Source organism: Panicum hallii, chromosome 2, assembly GCF_002211085.1.
Source record: "Panicum hallii strain FIL2 chromosome 2, PHallii_v3.1, whole genome shotgun sequence".
NCBI classification, from domain to species: domain Eukaryota; kingdom Viridiplantae; phylum Streptophyta; class Magnoliopsida; order Poales; family Poaceae; genus Panicum; species Panicum hallii.
Window position 1 is genome coordinate 46,281,168 of NC_038043.1, and position 14,228 is coordinate 46,295,395.

At 45.0% G+C, this 14,228-nt stretch overlaps 2 protein-coding genes across 6 annotated transcripts; both read right to left on the bottom strand.

Annotated features, from left to right (window-relative positions):
- Positions 1-585: 585 nt before the first annotated feature.
- On the bottom strand, positions 586-7,415 carry LOC112880304 (ETHYLENE INSENSITIVE 3-like 3 protein). Of its 5 annotated transcripts, none has more exons than XR_003226285.1 (4): positions 7,194-7,415; positions 4,899-6,852; positions 2,696-2,812; positions 586-2,587 (listed from the first exon to the last, which is right to left on the bottom strand). XR_003226285.1 is itself a non-coding variant. In XM_025944856.1 (3 exons), exon 2 carries the CDS (start codon positions 6,735-6,737, stop codon positions 4,905-4,907), a length of 1,833 nt encoding a protein of 610 aa, XP_025800641.1. In that variant the 5' UTR covers positions 6,738-6,852; positions 7,194-7,415; the 3' UTR covers positions 586-2,812; positions 4,899-4,904. The 5 variants fall into 5 exon arrangements, 3 of the variants coding, with proteins under 3 accessions (XP_025800641.1, XP_025800642.1, XP_025800640.1); XR_003226286.1 differs by having other exon boundaries at positions 586-951; positions 1,061-2,812; XM_025944856.1 differs by having other exon boundaries at positions 586-2,812.
- Positions 7,416-10,453: 3,038 nt separating this feature from the next.
- LOC112881730 (beta-glucosidase 30-like) lies at positions 10,454-13,264 on the bottom strand. The gene is made up of 8 exons (XM_025946564.1): positions 13,002-13,264; positions 12,836-12,902; positions 12,650-12,708; positions 12,444-12,519; positions 12,230-12,307; positions 12,016-12,103; positions 11,199-11,923; positions 10,454-11,080 (listed from the first exon to the last, which is right to left on the bottom strand). The coding sequence occupies exons 1-8, from the start codon at positions 13,125-13,127 to the stop codon at positions 10,788-10,790; spliced, it is 1,512 nt and encodes a 503-aa protein (XP_025802349.1). The 5' UTR covers positions 13,128-13,264; the 3' UTR covers positions 10,454-10,787.
- Between the last annotated feature and the right edge of the window lie 964 nt (positions 13,265-14,228).

The following is a 14,228-nucleotide window of genomic DNA, read 5'->3' on the forward strand; positions in this document are numbered from 1 at the left end:
ATGGGCGAGAGGGGAGGAATTCTGGAGGAGGAATTGAATGGGGGCGCATGCATGACATCTTGACATTGGCGATCTCGAGATGCCCAACTCTCGCCCTGCGACCACAATTATTCTTCTCCTCCACCTGGTGGTGCGGTGTAGATCGAGAATTGAACCTCTCTCCGTCGGCGTACAGAATAGTTGGCGCCCATGTCAGCTGGAGACCAGCGACGGAGCGTCGTCTCGTCAGTCCGGGTGGTGTGTGTGGTCGCGACACGATGCCTGGACTCGCAGCATGTGACCCCGGGTGAGAGCGGCCGTACGTCAAGCGCGGCTGCCCGACGCCGAGGAAGCAGGGGGATTTCTTTTCGTCAGCTTGCTACAAAACATCATCATGTATGGATGGTGTATCAGGAAGTTGTGTGTTCAGTGAGATCATTTTGGAAAGTTTGCAGTAGTAGTAGTAGCTCGTCTTAACGATAGTCAGATTCAGATATAGATACAGACGGGCCTGAATTTTAAAAGGAAAGATCATGTCTGCTAAAATGTTCAGTCAGCTTGGAGAAAGCAATGAGAATAAGTGATTCGGTGAAAAGATGGAGCAGATACAGAAATTTTGCGGACTAGGTCGTCGGCTATTTCTTTACCTGACGCACAAAAAGTAAGAAGAAGCGTTGACGCCTTATCCTGAATATTCAATGTCCAAACCGAGGTTCTTTTTTTTTTCCGCCAAGGTTTGGAAGAAAGAAGAAAGACCATTCAAAAAACAAAAAGAATTGGAAGAAAGAAATTTTGAAGAAGTCTAGATATATCTACTAACATTTATTATTCTAAGAAATACCCCATACGCTACCATTTCTGCAGTCGCCAAGGCACAGGGACTCGACTCGCTAGGAGGTGGGAGATGCCCTTTCGTCACTGGAGCGGAAAAGGTTCTGCTGCTCTGGTTTTTCCCTGCATCTTTGGGTGAACCTGTTTTCTTCATGGTAAAAAAAACACCATGCATGAAACTACGGCTGTCGACGCGAGCCAGTAGGCAGTAGCCCAGTACTGCATGTCCCGGTAGAAGTCAAACGGTTACCTGACATCCCGTTTCACGGCTCGATATTCTGCTCGCCAGAGGGCTCTTTTTCTGGTCCAGTCTTTCTGAATTCTGAATCTCTGATCGCTTGAGATGCTGCAGGCCTGCCATGCATGTGACAGAATTGCTGCAAAGGGATTATGATTAGAGGACCCCACAAGTGCTGGCTCCTGTCAATTTGTGCACAAGGAGGCAGCCCGCAGTCCAACAACACCCATGCTAAGAGATATGAATCTTGTATCTTTCACGCAAAAGAACATAGCAAAAGGAACAAAGCTAAAAACACCCAAATCAGACTGATCCCAAATAACAAACGAAGACAGCAGTGAAAATCAGAGGATAAACCCAAGGCTCCACGGTCAAGGTGAGATGCATGTCCTGAGACTTAAGTTGCTGAATTTAACATTGAGCTGACCAATATATAAATTGTGGAAAAGATGTATCATTGACTTCCAAGTACAGAAAATATCTCGTACCAGTGACTGCTCCAACATGGCCAGAGAATGAGTTTTCCTTATACCTTTCATGAAAGTAAGCTATTATAACAGTCTAAAAAGACAAAATGCCTCTATCTCAACACTCCAGTTGGGGTTTCAAAAGAGTAACAATCACAGTCATGGCATCGTTTGATCTCTACCCTTATTACTGATACTGAACAATAACAAAGCTATGCCAACTTAGTCACTGGACAGTGGTAAGCAGGAAAATCGAGTATTTTAAAACTCAAAATGCCTGATTCTCTGAAGAGTATAAGAGCTTACACTTAACTGATGATAATGGTAAAGCTTCAGTAGCAAACGTAAATCAATAAACGTATTTCTTTTATTTACTTGACAACAAAGCACAGTTGCAGGCCTTGCATTTTCTTTACAGAATATTTATCACAATCGTTCCAACTTCAGACAACTACTCCCAACTTAAGTGCCCTTATGTTATTCTAGCGTCACAATCAAAGTTGTTAAACGCTATCTGCTTATGTTTGGACTAATGTATATCAAAACTGAAGAAACACCTACTTGGTCCAATACAGTGGTTATTATTGGATTAGGTGCATGCACCCAAAAAGACGAAGACTTGAAGCAACACAGTTAATAAATTCTCATCTACAATATATAAGAAAGAAAATGAAAAGGTAAAATATACTGTTTCAAGTCTGACATGTACCCATTTAATTGGGGCAATCAGCACCATACGACCATAGGACGAAAAATGCTAGTAGCCAAACTGAACCAGGATCGTCTGTTGTGACCATTTTTAGCCCTACAATTTAAGATGTTATTGATACTGTGTTTCCACAATTCTGTTCTCTGTAATTAATGCAATAATGCTTGCTTATGGTAGTCTGACTTGCCAGTTGCAGCATAATTAATAGTTAGACATTCTAGCATAAGCTTGTCAATGGTAGAAAATGTTATCAACCATAAATCATATATATCTTAGTTTCACAACTGTTGATAGTTACGGTTTCAGCAGTCGTCCATTTCATAGTATAACTGGAGCTTCCACTAACACCATAACTCCATTCATCTGCAGGAGAGGACATGACAGAAAGTTACCAAGTATAACCAAATAACAATAACAAAATTAAGAGACCCTAATAACTCTAGTTTAAGCAGAACAGCTTAGATCCATAACCTGCTGTGCATACCACCAGACCTGGGAGAGTGGGAGTGCGTACAGATAAGCATTAGCTCTGTCAGCGAGACCAGTGGTCAAGAAATTTTGAGAAAACCTTCAGAGGAGACCAAAGCACTGAAAAACAATAGTATACTTACATTACATCACACAAGGAGGCCAAGATGCATGGTTCCTTATTATGTAAAACAACACTGGGACCTGATTTTGCATTTCTTCGAGGACTATATTTTTGTACAAAATTGAGACAACTCATGAATAATTGAACAAACAGCCCATTCAAATCAGTGCATACAAACAGAAGGTCATTCCATAAAGATACAGTACAGTTCATCAGTGTGAGTGTGAGTGTGTGACACAAGACAACTTAAATGACTGACCAATAAAAACATGTATTGGCAAAGCTGAAACCAATGTATTTACATAATGAGAGAATCAATTTAAGTTACCAGCTCAAGCTGGAAGATCTCTCATCTTAAATCTAAATCAGCTAGGTAACACTCTGACCAAGAGGTCAGCTGAAGATTTAGATTTTTTTTTAAAAAAAAAGAGCTCCGATTCTTATGTGACTGCCTGACTTTTACTCCCTCTATTTCCTTTTGATGGGTGTGTTAAGATCGAGAAGAAATTTTGTTTTGCAAGGCATTTCAGTTTACCAAGCAAGTATTCTCCTCTTTCTTCCCATTCTACCCTCATCTCGTCTACTACTAGCCAGGCTGCATACAGCCGAAGAGGCAGCATTGATTGCACTTTTTGTTTTCTGCCAACAGAATAGCAAGGTTAGCATTTTCCTTTTTGCTTGTTTGACAATAGTTAATGCTCCTTAATCTTTGAGCTGAGTGCTAAATCACCTGACAAAAAGAAATGATGGGAGTAACTATTAGTGAGTGTAAGATAGTGCAGGCACGTTATATGAGGAGAAACTGTTGATAGGGGTCCCAGATTGGTGGATTCAGCAAAGATCACACACTTTGATTGTCCAGTGGCAAGATTTCCTAAAAAACGATTTACCAAGTAGAGAAAAAAAATGTGAACTATATGTTGTTTATCACAAAAGAAAATTTATAGGAGAAAAGAAGGCACCTAGATACAGAGCATAAACCTAAGAAAGTAAGAGGCCTAAGAGCACACACTTTAAGTGTCCTATGGCACAATTTCCGAAAAAGATTTGACAAAAAGAGACAAAAAAGGTGAACCATATGTTGTTTGTCACAAGACAAAAATTATAGGAGAAAAGGCGCCTAGAGACAGCATGAGCCTAAGAGAGTAAGATGCCAAACTTTTATGCTGAATGACTGGAATCAGAAATCAACAAACAAAACTGTCTCAAAGACCTCTAGTAAAACATATAGGTCTCCAACACAAGAAACTATGTGTCCTAAATTCTTATTAACATTCGGATGCTTTGTTGCATGAACAATTTTGAAAATCACAAGTCTGGCAAGCAACTTCTCGCAAAGACTGAATCTGAACCACCAGTCACACCAAATGGTCAGCAAAGCCTACCGTATATACTTTAAGGGTTATCTATTGCTACTACATTGAGATACCTCTGAACTTTAATATGCAAAGGTGGTTATTTCAAAATTAGTATTCTTGCAGAGTAGCAACAACAATTTCCGCTTTGTAACTACAATCAGAAAACGACAGTAGCAGTGGAGACTTTGTTATGCTGCAACTGCAACACCTCTTGTTAGTACAATAAAATCAAACACAAAAGAAAGATATATATAGAGGGGTGCCTCAACTGAATTTTTTTTCATTCCTTATTGTATATACAGTGTTGGATTCCCGATGTTTATGTAGATGGCAAAAGGCCATAGAGAAAGAGAGGATGCAGAACAGCAAAACACTCATATCTCACAGATTCTAAAATAACAAAATATTTCCTTTCTTCACCAGAGATTATCAGACCATGTTCACCTTCCAAATGTACAACTCTGTCTCTATACGATACATTATTGCCAAAAAATGCAAGTCATCGCTCAGCATACTACAGATGGTTGGTCTCAAATAACAAGACTGGCAAGAAAATGAGAAGTTTAGCCTTCCATACTCAAGTTAGGATGATGATTCTGGCAAGACAAAATGGATGAAAAACAAACGTTATTGACCTCATCCTAACCTGAAAACGAAATGAAATAATAAACCAAATGATCAAAGAGAAACAAGTAGCAAGGAAAAGGATATGTAATGAAATTACCTAAGGTTATGTCCCCAAGTATTCCATTAAATCGTCATCATGCAGCAAGTCATCAATATCTGGGATTGGGCTACTGATACTGATATAGTCTAAAGGCAATCCCTCGAAGGAACTGCCAACAAACTTATCTTGTTCACCATAGAAAGGAAAATCTATAAGCTGCTGCATGTCTCCAGGAACAGAAGTTGAATTTCCACCTAGTATATGGCCACCATAAGGAATGTTATCACTGGGTGCCCTGATACCCATGGGAACCACATGATGATCCATCATAGATAGTGGTAGTGATTGTTTCAGTGGCAAGGTATGATAACTGCTGGGCAGATCATTTAAACCAGGATCAGCATCCACTGTAAAATTATTTTCAGATCTTGACCTGGCGCTGTCACTATTTTGATAAGGTAAATGCTTCGCTCCCACGTATATGCTTATAGGAGTGGCATCTGCAGCAGGGGCACCATCGAAGTTATTACCCTCAGCACCAGGAAGATGGACCTGTACTTGAGTGTCTCCTTTGTGGTGTAAAACTTCACTTGTGGTGCCCCCATGGTTGGAGCTGACAATCTGGGTAGCCATGCCTTGGATTTCTACTTGATCCAGTTGGTTCATATCAGGAATCAAATTCCTTGGGTTTTCTGGTGCCTCATCAACACTTTGTATATCAGGCTCAATACCAGTGGAGCTGTGACGCGCTCTTTTCCTCTTTGGTGGTTCTTTTCTCCCTGCCTTACTAGGAACAGTCTGACTAGGGCGTTTATTGTAGGCCCTTTCCCTCCCTCTTTTTGGGACATGCTCCTCAGCAGATTGTGCAACAGGAGACAGATCTTGTTCATCATCTTTAGATGATGTAGAAAGAGGAGCATCCTCAAAACCATCAACATCATACTCATTACTGCTGCTGATTGTTTCCCCATTTCTGTCTTCTAGCAAACTGTGGTTAGAAATCTCTGATACACCATTGTCAATTCTGTGAACAAGCCTTTCTTCTCTCTGCAGAACACCAAGCCAAATTAGGCTCTCTTTTGCGGTCATTTTATCCTGCAAGCATTTTGATTTGCGTACATGATTTCTGATCTTATCAAAGTTGGGGGACATGTGCTTGATTACACCTGTAAGCACACCAACCTTCCAAACCTTCTTAAGATCATGTGGTTTCTTATAAGGAGGTATTTGACCACTGGGAAGGCCCAAGGCAATCCACCATTCCTCATTCCCCGAAGGCCACCATGGGGGTGGAGTGCCCTTCTCCAGAGGGTACTTGCGCTGCGGTGGATTACAATGCTGCATCAATGATGAAAGTAGAGAACCCAGAGTGGCATCTTGGAGATCCATCAAGCTGTGCTGGTTCTTAATCCCACCGCTCTGCGCATTAGCAGAAACCAAGTTCTCAGATTCGTACTTCTCAATCGCCGCAGGCCCGTTCTTGTCAAACTTGACCTTCTCCTTCCACCAAGCTCTGATATTATCTGAAGCACCGCTGACAGGCTTCCCCTTATCAGGGATGATCCCGTACACGAACCCACGCGCATTGCACACCTCCATCAGCTTGAGCATGTACTTGAGGATCCCGTCCTGCGCCCTCGACATCTTTTTGCGCAGGGCCTGGTCGGATATCGGCTTTGGCCTCGACTTCTCCAGCGCAGCCTGCTGCAGCGCGAGCTTCTGCTGCCGCTCCTTGATCCTCCTCAGCCTGACCCTGTCCTTCCACATCCGCCGCGCCAGGTCCTCAGCCTCAATCTCCTCGTCACTGACGTCATTCTCTGTGAGGTTCTGGATTCCCTCGACCTCAAAATCTGACGAGTCAACCAACTCCGTCGCAAGGATGGCAAGTTGATCCATAAGAACTACCACTTTGATAGCCCGATTACATCAAACCCAGGAAACCTCCCGTCGCAAGCTGCACTGTGCCATTCAACAAATGATCACAGCAGTCAGCAACCTGTCCACCGGAAACCTGGGCCCCATCAATCAAAGCCCGAAAAAATGTTGTCAGTACTGCAGGCAAAAACAGACCGAAATGGTGAAACACTACAATTCCATCCACTCCGCTAGCCATTTGCTAATTTTGCATCCCGGAACAGGAATCCATACCTCACACGTTTGACCCTACCGTCGGTATTGAGGCGCCAAAACTAATCCGTACCAGAAACCAACCCTAAAAACGGCGACGAGAGGACACGATTAAGCGCAAAATTCTCTCACCCACTCCCTCTAATCCCCGAGAACGCGAGTATAGGAACCCTAATCAGAGCAGCAATCAGTAATCACAAACCGGGAGGGGCTAGTGCTTCGTACCTGGCGGCGAGCAGGGAGGGTGGAGCGGCGGCGATGGGCGAGAAATTATCGCCGAATAGATTTGCTCTCGCTGGAGTGAAGGAGGGATTTGCTCGGGGAGATGGAGGAGAAGATTCGCTTTTCTTCTGGTTATTTATTTCGGATTTGGGAGTCCAATGGAAAGTGAGAAAAAAAGGAAGGAAGCAGGAGGGGAGGAAGAAACGGGGCAAGCAGGAATGGACGAAAGCGAACACGAGGCCTCCGTTGGGTAATTTGGTGGATCCTCTGCTCCGTTTGTCCTGTACGGCATCGTGTGGAAGAGCCGCCAGGTGGGTTGGCTCCAGCCCGGGCTCTCAAAACTTTTGCATAAAAAATTACCAAACGAAGCCAGTTTACAAGGAAAAATACAAAAATATTTAAAGGTACTGATTTCCTGGCTCTTAGAATGATATTCCGGTAATAAAAGGTCGAATTGATTTAATCAATATATCATCATGGTTACGTGGTAATGATATTCTATTGGAATGCTCTTGAAGTACCATTGGTTTGTGATTCACACAACTGGCCAAAATATTCCTTTAATCTTGTTGCCACTGTCCACTTCACAGTATGTTGTTACTCAACTTAAAATACAATTATAGATATCAAATGGGTCCTTCCGCTCATCGGTCCAATCATAATTTTATATTTTATCGATAAGAAATACGTATGTTAAGATATGATGTGAAAGGTGATATGTCATAATATATAATATAGGTAAAGTCAAACGCTTACCTCTACCTTTTTTATTTTGACAAGGATCCACTTGTTGAGTCAAGGGTTCGAGGTATAGGAGGGTAAATTCAATTCAAATATGTTCCAGTTCTTGTAAATGTTGGCTTTGTATGACCATATAAAAATTTAATACATAATCATAAAAGGGACAAATTCAAGAGATGTAAAAATTTATCACTAAACAGGTCAAGTGCGGATAAAACGATGCTTAACTTTCTGCACCGTTTATATTTTATAAAAGAGCAGGCAATTGCAGATGTTCTCAACACACTTGCATCCTTTTACAAATATTCTGACTTTCGCCTAAAAACAAAAATTTTCGCCTCAAAAGAAAACAAATATTCTGACTTCTGTCTCTCTTTTTTATCAAACCGAGCAGGATGTTCTGACGCTTGTTACTTGTTCAATTATCCCCGTCAGTTGTCACCGTCACAGGGCCACGGCCATCTGCACTACTCTATCACCATCCGCACCGCGCCGCGCCCCGCCCACCGTCGCGTATCCTCAGACAGAGCATCTCCCGCACGCTCCGCAGGGGCCACACGGGTGCCCCCTCCACCACTCTCCGCAGAAGGATCCGGATCCCGGGTCAGCAATGATGCAGCGATGCTCTCTGTCTCACGAGCCACGACTCGCGGCTGCGCTTTTCCGCCCCCGTGCGTGCCGATCCCCCGTGTTCCCCCGAGGTGCGCCGAGCCTTTCCCGCCCGCAGCACCGCCCCGTGCGTGCGTCCCGGTCCCACTGCTCGACGAGGGAGCCACTGAACTTTCAGCGCCGCCGCACTATCCTCGGTACGCCGCGGCGCAACTGCGCAGGTGACCAGTCGCGTGGACGCTGCTACGAACATTCGTGCCCCGCCGGCGCCGGAGACCGTGGTTGCACTCTTGCACCTGATGCCAGCAGCTCACGGCAGTCAGGTCATGTCTTTTTTAAAAAAAATTTAGACGAGCCGGGAAAAAAGCTTGCTCGAGGCCAAGCACATGCTTGCGCAGGTTTATGGCGTGTTTAAGATGATAATCTAAGGGCTTGATGGGCGGCCCGAGCCTGCAGCGAAGAGCCAGTGTGAAGCGTTCGTGTCGTGCATGCAGGCCGCGCGAGGAGGCCAGTGGTGCTCGGGCAGGTTCCCTGAACGGGCAGGTTCATTGAACGTGGACCTCCTCCCCGTCAAACGCCACAAGCGTCCAGGTTCAAGGTACTGTAGGCACCAATGGCGAGTAAGCGTGATTCTGTTGCGGCCCAGCCCAGCTCTGACAGAATGGGCCCTCACGCTATCTTGTTGTTGGCATGGTGGGTGGGAGAGAATTGGAGAGGCCGTGAAAGAGGCAGACTGGGCCGGCGAACCTCTTCATTTTCCGTTGGAAAATTCCTCAATTTTAGGACGAGTCTGCCTCTTCGGAGAGTCCGCGTTTTCTTCTTATACAGTTAAACTGTCCGTATGGACTCTTTAAACTCACGATACCGGACACGTGACCTCTCTGTTTGGTTTCTCTCAATAGTTTGCTTCTTTTCATTTTGGTTGAATCTTTAAAAAAATCATAGTAAATAAAAAATCATAAAATGGAAATCCAATTTTGTCAGACTCCGCATGCTGCATGAGTAAATCTATACAGTGAACATATGATATGATATAATTTAGTAAAAAATTTTGTTGTACTTTTAAATATATATTTTTCTATAATTCATTCATAGCTACAGTTTCGTGATCCAATTATGATAAAATTTTTATGATGGACTAATCATTATATGCTTGAGCTGTAGTAAAAATTTTATGTTCATTTTTGCTTGAGCAACTAAATTCCAAGCTATACGAGAGATTCTTCGGTTGCTCAAGCATACATGATCCAATGAACATGGATTTTTTACTAAAGCTCAAGCATATAATGATTAGTCCACCATAAAAATTTCACCATAATTGGATCACGGAAACTGTAGTTATGAATTAATTACAGAAAAGTATATATTTAAAAGTATAATAAATTTTTTTATTAAATTATATCATATAATATATTCACTGCATAGATCTACTCATATGGAGTCCAACAAAATTATATTTTTTATTTTATGATTTTTTATTTACTATAATTTTTTAAAGATTCAGCCAAAATAAATATAAAAGAAAAAGAGCAAACCACTGGGAGATCATGTGTCCGGCATCGCGAGTTTAAGAAGTTAAGGCGGGCGGTTTTATCGTCTAGGAAGGAAATGTGGATTCATCCCAAAATTTAGGGAGGTAAAAAGAATATTTTCTTTTCCGTTTGAGTGCTGACCGGCCAAAACAAACAGCTCGGGCTTCTTCGTGCACAAGTCAGCCCAACGCAAGCCAACAGAGGAATGAATCCACTCAAATTCTGTTCAAATATGGCACCCTCAGTTTAACGGAATGCCAAATCGCTTGTCGAACATGTTCATCGAAAGACCCATCCCTGAAGGTGTGACTAACTCTCAGAACTGTTAACATGATCAACTATAAGATTTTAAAATTTCAAGCGCTTGCAATATAGGAGATGTGAAAAATATGTGTTTCTGATTGAAACGTGCACAGCACGTGTTGGTTTATTTCGCTTCAGAAGAATCGAATTACATTACCCAATTGAACTGATAATAAACTAGCTCGACCATGAGCTTTATTTGCACTCACTGGGCTCTCAGCGACAGCAACTAGAAACAGTAAAATACAGGCAGCAGACAGCAATCACTCTCTGAAAATTAAAATTCCCGGCCCCTCAATCACTCTTCTACGGATAAATTAAACACGGCGGGATATATATTGATCTCGAGGCCCAGCCATTCCCGGGCGCTGGAGCACCAACTAATTAAAGCCGGCGATGGAGCTCTCGATCATCAGTAATGCGTCTTCCCCCTCTTGAGGAAGCTCTCGATCCAGTAGCTCGACTGCTTGCGGTAGCGCTTGAGGCCGTTGAGGCGGTCGATGAAGATGAGGCCGAAGCGGTCGAGGTACCCGTCCCCCCACTCGAAGCAGTCCATGAAGGTCCAGGTGAAGTAGCCCTTGACGTTCACCCCGTTCCTGATGGCGTGGTTGACGAACTGCAGGTGCTGGGAGTGGAACTTGATCCGGTGCCCGTCCCTGAGCGCCTCCCTGAGCGGGATGCGTGCGCTGTTCTCCTCGGCGATGCCTGCAGGACACACGACGACGGAGTAGTAGAGCAGGTTAGATATCTCCATGGCGCGTTCTGCAACGGTCGGATCGAGCTCGATCGCGGCGGCAGCAGGGCAGGGCAATCGATCGCGTACCGTTCTCGGTGACGTAGATGACGGGGTTGTTGTAGCGCCGGGCGGTGTAGAGCAGGAGCTCGCGGAGGCCGGCCGGGGAGTTGAAGAAGATGGGCACGAACTCCGGCTCGCCGACGGGCACGCCGTCGCGGAACCCGGAGGTGTTGGCGCGGATGTCGCCGTCGTAGGACTGCGCGAGCCCGTTGGGCGCGGGCCTCGCCGAGGTGAAGTAGGTGGTGTAGTAGTTGACGCCGATGAAGTCGTAGGAGCCCTTGACCAGCTTCATCTGCTCCGGCGTGAACCTCGGCAGCCGGTCGCCGAGGAAGCTGGTCATGGTGCCTGGGTACTCGCCGCGCACGATCGGGTCCAGGAACCAGCCGTACATGAAGTCCAGGCTGCGCTGCACGGCCCTCCGGTCGGCGAGGGTGTCGGTGGCGGGCACGAACCAGTGCGACACCGCCGTGATGCCGATCTGCCCGCGCTGCGCCGCCTGGTACCTGGCGCGGTACAGCGCCACGGCCCTGGCGTGGGCGAGGAGGATGTTGTGCGTCACGACGTAGGGCTCGCGGCCGGAGTCGCCGGGGGCGCAGGACTTGGAGATGAACGGCGAGCACCGGCCGGGGGCGTGCGCGCCCGTGCCGTAGCCCTGCGACGCGTACGTCCAGGGCTCGTTGAACGTGGTCCAGAACTTGACGCGGTCGCCGAACTCGCGGAAGCACACCTCCGCGAAGTCCACGTAGTCCTGGCTGCACAGTGAACGTAGCAGTAATGAGCAAAGGTTTCTTCCTTTTTTTTCTGACAAGAAGCAACTGCCCGGTGACACGTAGCAGACACATACATGATGTTCTCGCTGAGGAAGCCATGGTACTTGCTCTCGAGGGCCTGGGGCGTGTCCCAGTGGAAGATGGTGACGAATGGCTTCAGCCCTATCACGAGATTAGTTTTTTTTTTATTATGTCGGTGTCATCGTTGACGATGGATATTTATATATACACATATAATACTAAGCTGCATGGATGGCAAGGAGAGTTAGTTAATTGATCAAGGACTACCATTTGCTATGACCTCGTTGATGAGGTTGTTGTAGAAGGCCACCCCTTCCTTGTTGATTCCTCCGCTCAGGGAGCCAGCTGCAGCAGCAAAGCAAAAGGATGTGGTGACAAACAACTCAAAGCGAAGAAACTCAGTGATCTGAATGGCCAGATGGAGCTTTATGTGTTCAAGGCTCGTCATTATTAGTAGCACACTCATTCAGTATGTACTCACTTGGCAGGATCCTGGTCCAGGCAATGGAGAACCGGAAGGCGTCCATGTTCATGTCCTTGAGGAGCTTCACGTCCTCCTGCAAATTGGTCAGATTCCATTTACCAATCATCAGCACATATACTACTAAATATACATAGCTCGACTCAGCAATGTGAAATTGATCGATGCGATCGGAGCTAATAATAAGAAGTAATCCAAGCAATCACCTTGTATCGATGGTAAAATTCATCAGCTACATCGCCGGTATCATTGTTCTTGATTTTACCTGCAGCCGTTCGCAGATTTTCGGCATGTCAGTTACTCAGTACCAGTCTATCACTTGTAGTAGCTCATATTCAGACATAGGGACTACAAGAGAGAACTGAGAACGCATGTAATAAATTCGTATAGACCTGGTATGTGACTGAAAGTGTCCCACACGCTGGGACCTTTGCCTCCTTCCTTGTAGGCGCCCTCGTACTGCAAACCAAAAATGCAAGGCACCAAAACTTGCTCAGATGCTTGCACACAGGGTCAGTAATAATGTGCAGTGCAGCAGAGATGAGCATCGATCATCACCTGGTACGACGCGGAGCCGGTGCCGAAGACGAAGCCCTCGGGGAAGCTGTGCCTGCCGAACTTGGCGTACGCGACGTCGCACGCCAGAGCTGCGAGAAGCAGCGCGGAGAGGGCCCGCCTCGCCATTTCCGAAGAACCGGAGCCGGAATTGTTGCCTTGTTGGTGATGAATTGGTGGTGCCAGCACTGTCAGTTCCGAGCGCTATTTGTAGAGGGAACGGCAGCAAGGCCCATCTCCCTGCTATCCCAAACGATTTCTTTACACATCTCCTGCAAGTACCACGGCTACAATTTTTTTCTAGATAGAGGGAACATGACTTCAAAATTGAGAGGTTGAGAGGATTCATGCGCTGCACGTTGCGAGCGAGACAGGTCGTCGGTCTCGAGTTCTTGATCCGATGAGCTCACATTCTCGCCAGGCAAAATAGCCGACATGATCCCTAAACTTTTATCTCAGGTTCAAATTCATCCCTCAACTATGAAATTGGCCAATCTAATCTTAAACTTTCTATTTGGGCTCAATTTCATCCCTAATCCTATGTGACATGCCATGTTGGCATGCCTAGTCAACATGCAACCTAAAGATGAATCAATAGATATAAATAAACTCTTGAACTTTTGATTTTTCCTCATGTTCAATGTCTCTAAAAAAATAAATATGGCACAATAGTTAATTAGAATGCACAATTAAACAAAAGTGCAAACCTTTTATTCATAGACATAAGATCAACAATAACTTAATTTTTGATATATTAATGAATTATAGGTTAATATAGCACTTAAATTGATACATATGTTGCACTGGTAAGGTACCGAGAACTTTACACGCATTTTGGGATGACTTAGCATGCCATATCATGCCAGAGTTGAAATTGGGCTCAAATGAAATGTTTGAGAACTAAATTAGTCTTTCTAATAGTTGAGAAATGAATTTGAGCTTTTGAAGAAATTTAAGGGAAAGAAATTTAAAGGATGAAATCGCCTATTTTATCTTCTCACTACGCGAGGTGCGCGCGCGCGCGTGTACGGGATGTCCAAATTGGCAGATGGGATAGATTTGTTTAGCTGCGTGAGGTACACGCCGTGACGCTGACACGGCGATGCGTTTCGTGTACGCGCGCAGATTTGCGTACGTACTTGATTTGATGGCGGGTTGACTCGGATATTGCGGGTGCGGGAGGTTCAGATGTGCACATCGATCGGAGTTCAGAGTTGAGAACTTAACCGG

Bases quoted from the DNA above. Each gene is read 5' to 3' on its own strand.
- LOC112880304 (XM_025944856.1), bottom strand. From the start codon at position 6,737: ATGGATCAACTTGCCATCCTTGCGACGGAGTTGGTTGACTCGTCAGAT.
- LOC112881730 (XM_025946564.1), bottom strand. From the start codon at position 13,127: ATGGCGAGGCGGGCCCTCTCCGCGCTGCTTCTCGCAGCTCTGGCGTGC. The intron at 12,308-12,443 runs GTGAGTACATAC...TTGCTGCTGCAG, and splicing joins CTGGACCAGGATCCTGCCAA to CTGGCTCCCTGAGCGGAGGA. The intron at 12,104-12,229 runs GTAGTCCTTGAT...ATCTCGTGATAG, and splicing joins CAACGAGGTCATAGCAAATG to GGCTGAAGCCATTCGTCACC.